The sequence below is a fragment of the Hypomesus nipponensis genome, chromosome 3 (genome assembly GCF_054491055.1).
Source record: "Hypomesus nipponensis isolate SF chromosome 3, ASM5449105v1, whole genome shotgun sequence".
Classification (NCBI taxonomy): Eukaryota; Metazoa; Chordata; class Actinopteri; order Osmeriformes; family Osmeridae; genus Hypomesus; species Hypomesus nipponensis.
The window spans coordinates 17,455,727-17,468,547 of NC_140363.1; the positions used below are offsets into that span (position 1 = coordinate 17,455,727).

At 52.5% G+C, this 12,821-nt stretch overlaps 1 protein-coding gene across 1 annotated transcript in view; it reads right to left on the minus strand.

Moving 5' to 3' along the window:
* Positions 1–12,821, minus strand: part of itpk1b (inositol-tetrakisphosphate 1-kinase b) — a 30,452-nt gene that overhangs the window by 3,154 nt on the left and 14,477 nt on the right. The window contains exons 4-9 of the mRNA XM_084681023.1: positions 12,249–12,374; positions 8,865–8,982; positions 3,143–3,241; positions 2,730–2,770; positions 2,187–2,352; positions 246–313 (exon numbers count right to left, since the gene is read on the minus strand). Of these exons, the coding sequence (XP_084537149.1) occupies positions 246–313; positions 2,187–2,352; positions 2,730–2,770; positions 3,143–3,241; positions 8,865–8,982; positions 12,249–12,374 (618 nt within the window). The remainder of the gene's footprint in view (positions 1–245; positions 314–2,186; positions 2,353–2,729; positions 2,771–3,142; positions 3,242–8,864; positions 8,983–12,248; positions 12,375–12,821) is intronic.

Sequence of the window (12,821 nt, forward strand, 5' to 3'; positions counted from 1 at the left end):
TGTAATAACAACAACAACAACAACAAGAAGAATCATTCAAATGACATTGTTTTAGCGGGCACTTTTATCCACATCTACGTCAAGCACACTGGGTGATTCGAACCTGGGGGTCGCTTGATCTGCAGTCAAGTGCTCTAACTAGAGCTACGCCCTCCTCTTGGTACACTGGGAGAAACTGTGGGTGAGACTGTACACACTCGACTAGCACACAGAAGGCCTCTGAGGGGGAGGGAGGGAGTACTTACAGACGTCAGGTCGCAGGATGACTCTGGTTTGGACACGTTGTGGCTGTTGAAGAATATAGCTTTCCTGTCTGTGAACACAACACGAACAAAATCAGCATGCTGTTCTGAGCCTGATCCTGCCAACGTGCACCTCTCCGGCCTGCCAGCAGGGGGCGGGAGACTGGAGCGAGGCCAGTCCACCGGGGGTGAGGGTGGGGGGAAGGAGTTCCTGCGTGACGCAGAGTGGTCACAGAGGTGAAAGCCCTAGTGAGAGACACACACAAACCACCACAGGCTCTGAGGGAAGTCGTTTGGTACGGAGGCTCTGCCTCTCCACACATGACTGCTGAACAAACAGGCAGGCAGGAGCTCATATTTACATGGTCTGTGACTCAGACGGGAACTTTCCTCTGGTGAAAAGCCCCTGATTGATTGCTGCCCAGCCAATGCAAAGAGCCTCATTGATTGTCTGTTTTTTTTTTTTTTTTACCGGTCTCTCTAGCAGGCCTCCATTAGTAACCATTAGAACCTAAAGAGCTGCAGAATGAGACTCTGGGGGAGGGAGGGGGAGAGAGGGATAGGCGAGGAGAGAGAAGAGAGGGGGAGAGAGGGATAGGCGAGGAGAGAGAAGAGAGGGGGAGAGAGGGATAGGCGAGGAGAGAGAAGAGAGGGGGAGAGAGGGATAGGCGAGGAGAGAGAAGAGAGGGGGAGAGATGGGCGAGTGTTCTATCCTGCTCCAGGCATGGCGTGGGCAGCTAGAAAGAGCTGCACACAGTGAACACATGCACACACACATTGCCTTCCCAGGAATGCTGAACTGATCAGTGGGCACATTTCACCTCTGTGTGGAGCTAAGAGGGAGGGGGAGAGAGAGAGAGACAGATAGAGAGAGACAGAGACAGAGAGAAAGAGAGAGAGAGAGAGAGAGGGGGGAGAGAGGGAGAGAGGGGAAGAGAGGGAGGGAGGGAGAGAGAGAGAGAGAGAGAGAGAGAGAGAGAGAGGGAGAGAGACAGAGACAGAGGGAGAGAGAGAGAGAGAGAGAGAGAGAGAGAGAGAGGGAGAGAGGCAGAGAGAGAGAGAGAGAGAGAGAGAGAGAGAGAGAGAGAGAGAGAGAGAGAGAGAGAGAGAGAGAGGGAGACAGAGGGAGAGACAGAGGGAGAGAGAGGGAGAGACAGAGGGAGAGAGAGAGAGAGAGAGAGAGGGGGAGAGAGGGAGGGAGGGAGAGAGAGAGAGAGAGAGAGAGAGAGACAGAGGGAGAGACAGAGGGAGAGAGAGAGAGAGAGGGAGAGGGGGAGAGAGGGAGAGAGAGAGAGAGAGAGAGAGAGAGAGAGAGAGAGAGAGAGAGAGAGAGAGAGAGAGAGAGAGAGACAGAGGGAGAGAGAGAGAGAGGGGGAGGGAGGTCTGGTGTGTGGCCAGGTCTGACCCTGACACCAGCACTTCTTTCACAATGCTGAGGTGCTCCCCCCCCCCCCCCTCCCTCCCTCCCCCCTCCCTCCCGGGACAAAGCAGTTGTTCAGGTGGGGCTTGGCGCTAGCTGGAGCCCTTGTCTGGACAAGCGTGGCAACACTTCTGTGGTCTGTACATGTGTCTGAAAGAGACGCGGTCTGGATCAGCCTGTTTGCATAAGGCAAAGCAGACAACTGAAGTTGAACCCCATTTGCATGAGGGCTTTCACTGTAGTCCATGCAAATAAAACAGCTGTTTATTTCATTCCATACGGAACAAAATACTGGTTACTCTGTCCACAAACGAGGTGATAGCCATGGGAAGTCTTGTACAAAGTGTTTAAGTACAGTACACAAGAACATGTCCTCTTTCTGAGGCCCAACTCCTATATCATTCTGAGGTTGACCGACCAGTCAAAATAAGACAATGAGTAAATAAAAGAGCCAATCTCCCCCTCCCCCCCCCCCCCCGGCGTGGGTCCTGGGGAGGGGAGGAGCTCCAGACAGGCTTGCTCACCTGCAGGCCCAGCGGGGAAGTTCTTGAGCGAGGGCCTCTCCACCACGCTGTAGGACTCCCCGACCACAAACACCTTGTAGAGGACGGCGTTGTGGTTGATGAAGCTCTGGACCACGCACGGGGGCTGCACGTCCTTCAGGTCGTCCTCGCTGAAGATGATGGCCATCTGGGTGGAGAGCACACTTCACCAGGCAGTCTGAACGGCACCTTCGCTACTGCACATACACAGCCCTTCCTGCTTTGAATAGCAATCTGATTCATATGATATATCATTTATTTATTTTGTAATATGTTTTATTTATAATCTACTGAAACAGGTAGAAATGATTTGAGCTATGTGCTCTTGTACAGGTCTTATTCTGGTTTCAATATAATTTCTCAGATCAAATGTGATGTGTTTGACCGGTCGCAGAGGGCTATGCTAGCTGGAAGGTCACCACTGAATGGTGAGCTCGGTCATGTGTGACCATGTGATTGGTTGACAGAAGTGAGGAGGGCTGAGGGTGTGGTCGACCCCTGACCCCTGACCTCTAGTCGTCTTACCTCGTGGGAGTTAGTTCCGTGTGCTACACGCGTTTTGCAAACTGAGAAAGAGAGAAGAACAAAAGTAGGTTGAGTTTGTACGCTAGACCCTGGCAATGGAGCAGGTATCTGACAGCAGAATAACGAGCGTCAAATGTTTGATGTTTTTCAGCAGATGTACAACGTCTCTGTGACATACGGTATTTGAAATATCTAGGTTTAGAGTTATATTAAGACTTAGATATATTACGACTTCCTTGTCTAAACTTCAGATGGTCTGAAACAGATAAAAGCTTATTTAGTACAGTGTTCCGGTGTGTTCATCAGTAACCACTAACTAAGAGCCAACACTGAGCCAAGACGTGGCAGGGGGAAGGAAGTGCAATTTGCAATCATATGTACCAACTCAGTTCCTCTTCCTGTCGCAGACTTACTGAAAGGGAATGTTAGTCCATGCTTCTGAATCTGCTGCAGAGTATCTGGACCACAGTCTGTGTTCAGAACCATGAAGGGAGGAGAGCAGATCCTGTCATCTGTGGGAGACAGAGAGGAGGGGGGAGGAGAGGAGAGGAGGAGAGCAGGGAGAGAGAAAAGGGAGGAGTAGAGAGAGAAGAGAGGGGAAGAGAGGGAGGGAGAAGAGAGGAGAAGAGAGGGAATGAGAAGAGAGGAGAAGAGAGTTAGGAAGGAGAAGAGAGAGAGGAGGAGAAGAGAGGTAGGGAGTAGAAGAGAGGGAAGGAGGAGAAGAGAGGGAAGGAGGAGAAGAGAGAGTTAATATCCAGTTGACAGGGATGTAGGAGGTATTCTGGGATCACACGGTGCTCTGGGGCAAGCAGCAAACAGGAGGTGCAGATCGACTTCAAATAAGATCTACAATCAACATCTCAACGTGACCTGCTGACGAAGGCGTTAGGTCATCTGATCCACTGATCTGTGCACACACAGAATCCCACGCGCACACACACACGCACGCATCCACACACACACACACATGCAGGGCACACACACTGTGTGTGACAGTCAAGGAGACAGGGAGGGTGCTTACCTTTTACTCCGGGGGGGCAGGCTTATGAAACGATCGCAGAGCACAGAACACAAGAGATTGCCTAGGAGAATCACCAACACGTCCTCCAAACAAACAAACCAACCAGGAAGCTGCCAAACAGGTCCCCTCTGCCTCAACTGTACACAAGGAAACATGACTAAATAGGGACGCACGCAGCCAGCGACACCTCAGAAACACAACAAAGGCTTCCTACACCTACAGACTCAAAAGATCCACAGACATTTAGTCATTTAGCACTTATCCAGAGCGACTTACAGTAAGTACAGGGACATCCCCCCCCGAGGCAAGTAGGGAGAAGTGCCTTACCCAAGGACACAACGTCATTTGGCACGGCCAGGATTCGAACCGGCGGCAAACTTCTGATTGGTAGCCCGATTTCCTAACCGCTCAGCCATCTGACCACATCTGACAGTACAAACACCATTAACTGTCACAGCAGTTGGACATGACATGACTCAGAACCCCACATCACACGTCCCACACACACGTCCCACATTCATTCCCACCTGTCTTATCTGCCTCGTTTAGCAAGTGTGACATCATATCCTGTGTATATCCTGTCTGGTCTGTCTCTGGGCCGGGCTGTGCCACCTGAGGAAGAGGCAGCCTAACATCCTGCAGAGACGACCGCCCGGCTCAGACACCTTGTGTGTCCTCCAGACCAGGCCTGGACGCCTCTGGCTCTCTGAGGCTGAGATAAGGCCAAGACAGATATCGCCACAGGAAATCAGAGAGCCAAGCCAAAGCTCGAACAAAATGCTCAGGACAACAAAAAAAAAACAACAGAGACATGGGCTTGTTTAGCCGGCTCCCAGAGAGCAGCCAAAGTCATGAGAATCTCCCAGCGACAGGCTGCAGGCCTAGTGAGGCTCCAGAGCCACTCTGGGTCATGGATGACCCCCATGTTGCTCCTCCCAGACCACCTCCACCCTGCAGATGACTAGCTCTCCTCCTGACCGGGGAGGAGGAAAGCCCAGGCCACGAGCAGCTGACTCAGGAGACGAGACGTTATTGGAGGAAGCCTGCATGGGTCCCCAGGGCTCAGAAAGAGAGCTTCCTGTTTGGACAGTCTCCCTGCTCAGCCAATAGCAGCCTTCACATCCACAGCTAGACCCCAGCCAGCAGGGAAGACAAGGACAGGACAGGACAACCCCCCAACCAAACTAAAACACTTCTTACTAAACAGAAGCCATGAATCAGCGGCAGCCAAACCAACTTAAGCGGCTGATTCCATTACTCTTCGTATGACGGCGGTGAAAAGGCGAGGGCGGAATATAAAACAGGACTTGAGAAGCGCCGAGCTTCTGTTTGGGTGTGTGTCAGCAGTGCGGTTCTCAGTGTTGACACAGCGGGCAGGGAGCGAGGAAGGAGAGGTGAGAAGACAGCAGGATCCATCCATCATGGCCAGACCTGCTCCCTGGACTGCACATGGTCCAGGGGCACAGGCTGCTCACGGTTTAAAGTACAGACAAACTAATCCCTCAAGTGATGTTGTCCTGATGGGACTTTGATCTCTCTACTAAATGGCCCAGGTTGATAGTTGACAGTAAGGGTCCGGAGAAAGAGAGGGGTGTGTGTGTGTGTGTGTGTGTGTGTGTAGGTGTGTGTGGAGTGTTTTCCCTGGGTCCAGCTTGGCCCTGGCTTCTTGGCTTCCAAACCTGGGGATCAATCTCCCCCTCTGTATAAACACTGGCTGCTCTCAGCAGACGCCGTCTAATGACATCAGAGCGGGTGTTCTGACCGGGCGTTTACAGCCGTCAGTCTGCCCCCGGCCTCCCTCCAGCCTCGCCCCCGGCCTCCCCCCCCGGCCTCGCCCCCAGAGCTGCTGGGACAGAGAGGGATGCTCAAGTCCACAGGGCACCTAAACCCACATGATTCTAGAACCAGCCACTCAGCAGAGGCATGGTAACGACTCATTCAACTGAATCCGGTGTGATGGAGCAGGGAAACATCTACAACATGCAGGGCAGGGGGGGGGGGTCCCTGAGGGCCAGGGTTGAGAAAGGCTGTTCTAGAACAAGCAACAGGCTGAACTCTCCTCTCCAGGGCAGTCGTACACCCCTAAGCTTCTCCCCCTTACTACCAGCACAGACATGTTTTCAATCCTCCACATTCAGCTGTGAACAAGGCACTCTGATCATGTCGACCTATCACTCTCAACATCCTCCACTAAGAGGCTTACAGCTCAATTATAAGGATAAATGATGAATTCAAAACGAGAATTAGGTCTGGCTTCTCACAAAGACTAATCTGTAGCCGTCGACGTGGAGTCATCTCGTTTCCTGCTTCCAGTTTTCAGACAGCAGTTCCACTCGGGCAGAGAACTGAACGTTATCACGTTAGAGAGCTGATCGATGGTCTTCTCTCTGGGTGACGCTGGCTGTCCTAGGCCTGACGGAGGGATGTGCTGTAGTGTGTAGAGCAGTTCCCTGGACGGGTTTTCACTCCAATATTGATCACTAGCAACAGTAAGTCACAATGTTGTAGTTTTGTAAGTCTCACACACACACACACACACACCGGCCTTGTTCTGTTCTGTCCGGCTTGAACTTTGGGATTTATGGGAGAGTGGAGTTCCAAACACTCGTTAAAACCGCAATGAAACCCTCAACATTGTCTCCTGACATATACTGTTTCAGTTTGACTGCACAAAATCTCTCTCTCTTTATTTAAGAGCGCCGATGCCCCTCTGAAGTGTAAAGGGATACCGCGCCGCGGAGGCCGAGAATGAGATACTTCACTTTACAGAGCTTGACGACGGTTGCCGTCTACAAAAACACAGTGGAACATCTCCGGGTAACTTATAAACAGAGACCAGTCGACCCTTTCCACTTGTGTAAACAGCTCTCCTGCTCCGGGCCAGACAGGAAGCAGGAAGCCCAGTTGGACAGAGCTGGAGAGTTCAGATGTGTCTCAGACAGACAGCAGCCTGTCATAAAGCCCTTCCACAGCTTCAACATCAGGGACCTCGCTGGAGATAGTTGAACGGGGTCAAGTGAGGTTGGTTTATCCAAAACAAACACACATAGTGTTTCCTCCTATTGAGAGCTATTCTGAGCCACTCGAAGCCCCTGGCCATGGCAGCCTATGTGCAGCCTGTGGTCCAGGGTTGCCTTGACAGCCAGGGCTGCAGCAGGTTTCCATGGTCTCCTGATAAGGATGAGGAAGTGACTGAGTCAGAGAGACCAGGGCCTTGGACTCCCCTGCCCCCCTCCTAGCCTCCTTCCTCCTGGCCTCCCTCCCTCTCCAGGCCTCCAGCCTCCTTATCCTAACCTCCATTCCTCCTCCTCCTGGCCTCCCTCTCCAGGCCTCCAGCCTCCTCCTCATCCTAGTCTCCATTCCTCCTCCTCCTTGCCTCCAGCCTCCTCCTCTTCCTAGCCTCCATTCCTCCTCCTCCTCCTCCTGGCCTCCCTCCCTCTCCAGCCTGCCTCCCCCCTTCCTAACCCCTCCCAGTCCCAGCTTCCCCTGTCCCTCAGCTCTTGTTGGTGAGTGAAGACACCGGGAGCTTATTTCAGCCCCCACGGATGGAGATGTGATCTGGAATGATGAGGGTTTACACTTTACTGTGTGAACCAGATGCAGTGCGGGTGAGAACACACAAGGTACCTGAACTAATAGGAACGTCTTGTTTATGTAAAGCAACAGAAAGCGACGCGTATCAGAAATCTAGAACCAAAAGCATCACATCCTTTTTCGAAAGTCCCTTTCTATTCCCAACTGACGAGCGATCCCTCACATGGGCAAACACACTGCTGCTGGAGCACGTGTCACACAACACAGTTCCCTTTACTGCACAACTATCCTCACGTCCATTTGGGAGCATCATTTTGTGAGTTGTATTTTAGGAACCCTGTTCTGCACTTCATCCTTCAGAGCGCTCCATTCCTCTGACAACAAGAGCGAGGCTTGTCATTACACAACCTGACATGAAGCTTTGGCTTCCATACACACTGGTCTCCTCTAGTCTGCTCTGGTCTCCTCTAGTCTGGTCTGGTCTCCTCTAGTCTGGTCTGGTCTCCTCTAGTCTGGTCTGGTCTCCTCTAGTCTGGTCTGGTCTCCTCTAGTCTGCTCTGGTCTCCTCTAGTCTGCTCTGGTCTCCTCTAGTCTGGTCTGGTCTCCTCTAGTCTGGTCTGGTCTCCTCTAGTCTGCTCTGGTCTGGTCTAGTCTGGTCTTCTATAGCCTCCTCTAGTCTGCTCTGTTATCCTCTAGTCTGGTCTGGTCTCCTGTAGTCTGGTCTGGTCTCCTGTAGTCTGCTCTGGTCTGGTCTTCTATAACCTCCTCTAGTCTGGTCTGTTATCCTCTAGTCTGGTCTATTATCATCTAGTCTGGTCTGGTCTGGTCATTTCTAGTCTGGTCTGGTCTCCTCTAGTCTGCTCCGGTCTTCTATAGCCTCCTCTCGTCTGGTCTAGTGTGTCTCCAGTGACAGAGCTGTGAGATATGGGCTGGGCTATGGGCTGTGAGCTATGGGCTGAGAGCTGTTGGCCTGCTGGCGACAGGCCTGGCTAACTTATAACATCAGCCCAGAGAGAGAGAGGGAGAGAGAGAGCAGGCTGGGGCAGGTTCACCCAGGGTTCACCAGGGTTCACCCAGAGCAGAGCTGGGCTGCTGTCACACAGGGGGGAGGAGAGTTAAAGGATTATACTCTACTGCTACATAAAACACCTGGTAGGAAGCACACAGTCACATGACTCAACAGAGGGGGACGGCAGCACTACCAGCTCTGGTGACACTGGACAGACAACTGTACGTGTGTGTGTGTGTGTTAGAGAGAGAGCGATAGAGTGAGTGTGTGTGTGTGTTAGAGAGAGAGCGATAGAGTGAGTGTGTGTGTGTGTGTTAGAGAGAGAGCGATAGAGTGAGTGTGTGTGTGTGTGTTAGAGAGAGAGAGAAAGAGTGAGTGTGTGTTAGAGAGAGAGAGTGAGCATGCTTGTGTAAATATGTGAGAGAGAGAGACAGAGAGAGAGACAGAGAGACAGAGAGAGAGAGAGAGAGAGAGAGAGAGAGAGAGAGAGAGAGAGAGAGAGAGAGAGAGAGAGAGAGAGAGAGAGAGACAGAGAGAGAGTGTGTGTGTGTGTGTGTGTGTGGGTAGCTACCTTGCATGCAGTCCTCTATCCTGTGGATGAGCTGGTAGGACTTGCAGCGGTCCAGCAGGGTCCTGATGGCTGGTAGAGGGTCCAGAACTATGGTCTCAGGGTGGGCCTCAATGTAGTCCTGAAAAACACACTTCCATGAGTCACTGCATACGATACAAAGATGTCATTTCTGTTCCCGCACCCACGCTATATTTAGCATATTGTGTCGGTTTTGCTCCTCCGCTATAGGTGAGTGTGTGAGTGTGTGTGATGCACGCAGGCCTGCTGGGTGACATCAGTCTACCCCTGCGTGGCCTGCAGGACGTCCACCAGGCTCAATGCTTTATGTAACCACCCCCCATCTCTCCACACACGCCTCCATCCTCCCCTCCTCCATTCTCTGCTCCCTCTCCCTTCCTCCTCCTCTCCATTCTCTGCTCCCTCTCCCTTCCTCCTCCTCTCCATTCTCTGCTCCCTCTCCCTTCCTCCTCCTCTCCATTCTCTGCTCCCTCTCCCTTCCTCCTCCTCTCCATTCTCTGCTCCCTCTCCCTTCCTCCTCCTCCTCCTCTCCATTCTCTGCTCCCTCTCCCTTCCTCCTCCTCCTCCTCCTCCTCCTCCTCTCCATTCTCTGCTCCCTCTCCCTTCCTCCTCCTCTCCATTCTCTGCTCCCTCTCCCTTCCTCCTCCTCCTCCTCCTCCTCCTCTCCATTCTCTGCTCCCTCTCCCTTCCTCCTCCTCCTCTCCATTCTCTGCTCCCTCTCCCTTCCTCCTCCTCCTTCCCTCTTATCGTTTCCTCTGTCAGCCTCATCAGGTCCCTTCCTGCAGTCAGTCATCTGGTCTCCCAGCAGCTCAGAGAGCCAACCAGAGCATCTCATCTGCCTCTGAACACACACACACACACACACGCTGGCAGCCAACACGCCAAGCTGTACACACACATTCCAATCCTTGAGTCTTAACATCTCATCTGCACAGTGGCAGTCCAGATCCAAACAGCAGTGTGCTTACGTAAGACAAGCAAGCCGTCATCAGGAAGTGAACTAATCTTCCAGTGGTTTAGAAGGGCACGCGCTGTTTGGGCCATCACCGACCGGACTTCTATTTCTAGGAAGCTGCAGGGAAAGCGAGTCAAACATGTTTACCAACATGTTCAAGGTCCGTCACGTTGACGACAGAGCTGTACTCACGATCATCATGGTTTACGAGTTGTGATAAAACTCACCCTCCTGCAAAGCTGCTGCTCTGACAGTTCCCCTTTCAGGTGAATTTACCTAAACCCACATTACACAGCAGCGTACTGTTCCACAGGTAAAACAACTGGTATTTATTGCAAAGGTCGTCTGACTAAATAATAACAAACAGGCTTCCTACTGTTGGTTACACACTGACAGTTAAATGTTTGTGCCCGAAGCCTCGAGATTCGACCTCCCAAACAACAGGATGTGGTGACAGTTGGGATCATAAAAGCTAGCCGTTTCCATGGCAGTAACAGAATGACTGCTGCTCTCCGCGAGGTGTTTCGTGTGAGGGTCAAGGTTCAACTGTAGTCTGACTAAGAGGAAGGCTTCCTGCCGGCTCTGTGCTCTGTAAGACGTTTCTGTTAAGACTTCCCAGAAGTCTCTTGGAAATGAAAAGGCGGTTGTTGACGGCAGAGCGTCTGTTCTTAACCCCTTCTGCAGCTCTGTGTGGCGTTGCTTGGGACAGAGCTAGCTCCTTCTCTGTGTGGCGTTGCTTGGGACAGAGCTAGCTCCTTCTCTGTGTGGTGTTGCTTGGGACACAGCTAGCTCCTTCTCTGTGTGGCGGTGCTTGGGACAGAGCTCCTCTGTGCGGCTTTTCTGGGGACAAAGCTAGCTCCTTCTGCAGCTCTGTGTGGCGGTGCTTGGGACAGAGCTAGCTCCTTCTCTGTGTGGCGTTACTGGGGACAGAGCTAGCTCCTTCTCTGTGTGGCATTACTGGGGACAGAGTTAGCTCCTTCTCTGTGTGGCGGTGCTTGGGACAGAGCTAGCTCCTTCTCTGTGTGGCGTTACTGGGGACAGAGCTAGCTCCTTCTCTGTGTGGCGTTACTGGGGACAGAGCTAGCTCCTTCTCTGTGTGGCGTTGCTTGGGACACAGCTAGCTCCTTCTCTGTGTGGCGGTGCTTGGGACAGAGCTCCTCTGTGCGGCTTTTCTGGGGACAAAGCTAGCTCCTTCTGCAGCTCTGTGTGGCGGTGCTTGGGACAGAGCTAGCTCCTTCTCTGTGTGGCGTTACTGGGGACAGAGCTAGCTCCTTCTCTGTGTGGCATTACTGGGGACAGAGTTAGCTCCTTCTCTGTGTGGCGGTGCTTGGGACAGAGCTAGCTCCTTCTCTGTGTGGCGTTACTGGGGACAGAGCTAGCTCCTTCTCTGTGTGGCGTTACTGGGGACAGAGCTAGCTCCTTCTCTGTGTGGCGTTGCTGGGGACAGAGCTTGCTCCTTCTCTGTGTGGCGTTACTGGGGACAGAGCTAGCTCCAAACAGGGAGGGCCGTGCCAGGAGCGCTGAGTCACGGCAGGAATCACAAGGAGGGAAGTGAGTTCCAGCCAACAGCAGCCTTTTCAGCTCTCCATGTCATCACAAACACCAGAACAGTACACCTCCGACTCAGACTACTGCTCTACTTTAACACAAACCACCAGGAGACTGGGGCTGGCACTGCTGTGAAATGTCAATATTAACGGATCAGAAATGGAAGGGGAGATATTTTCACTTGGTTCATCACTGGATCCCCCTCCTCTTTGTAAATGGGCAGCCGGCAGCAGGATGGCGTGACACGGTACACGGTAACAGCAGAGCCCTCTGACTCACCCAGGGAGGGTGGGAGGGAGGGGAGGAAAAGAGAAAGGGAAGGAGGGTGAAGGCAGAAAGAGGGTGGACAATACAATGCTGATGGAATGAGATGTGTATCACACCTTCTCAAATACTTGCCAGATCTTTTTTTGCAAAGGAACACAAACACACACACACACACTTCTGTACCGAGCCATTTGCAGTGTGACACGACCGCAAAAACCAACAAGCCACTCGTTGTACTTGGGAGATACAGAAATACATGTCAACTCTCGCCCCCAAGGACAGCACAGCAAGACAAACCTCCAGTGACGGCCGTGAGCCTATCACCATTAGTCACGCTCCGAGTCCTGGAGCGTCAGTTAGCCGCACCAGTCTCTGCTGACCGGGACTGATTACACTGGGCTTCTTCCTCAGCATGAACTCATTCTGCTCTCTGTTGGCTGAGGCAGTGTCTGACTGTGTGTGTGTGTGTGTGTGTGTGTGTGTGTGTGTGACAGCAAGTGGCTGTGTGTGTGACTGTATGTGTGTTTGAGAATGTGTGCCTGTATGTGTGTGCGGTGGTATGTGTGTGTCTGTGTGACTGTGTGACTGTGTGTCACCTGTACTCTCTGCACCAGCAGGACAGCCTGCATGTCGTTCTGATCCGCCTCCAGGATGAGGTCTGTCAGCTTGTGGATGATGACGTCCAGAGGGCCCTGCTCCTCCAGGGGCAGGCTCAGGTCCAGCTGGGGGCACATGGTCAGAGGTCACAGGTCAGAGGTCACAGACTAACAGAACAGTTCACACAATCGCCCCCCCCCGCAACAATGTCAAACAAACTCCAAACATTCTACTGTTGGCTGTAAAATGTTTGGAGATCTAACTGATTGTTCACACGGCCCTAACAAACACATCACACAGTCCCAACCCAACACCTGTTGTTGGTTTGTGTTAGTTTGGGCGGTGCGACCTGGCCTTCTGAGGCTGACGTACAGCTACCACGCGGTGGCACAGCTCAGCTCCGACATGAGGGCTGGTGGTGTCACTGTGGGTGGAGGACAGGGTTTGTTTTATCGGACGTATCTCCACCTTGGGGTTTGGTACAGGGGCGTAGCTATGGGTACCCTATTTGTTCTAAGGCCTACCCCAAAACAAACATTTTCTCAGAAAATGTATGCACCGGGCGCACATCA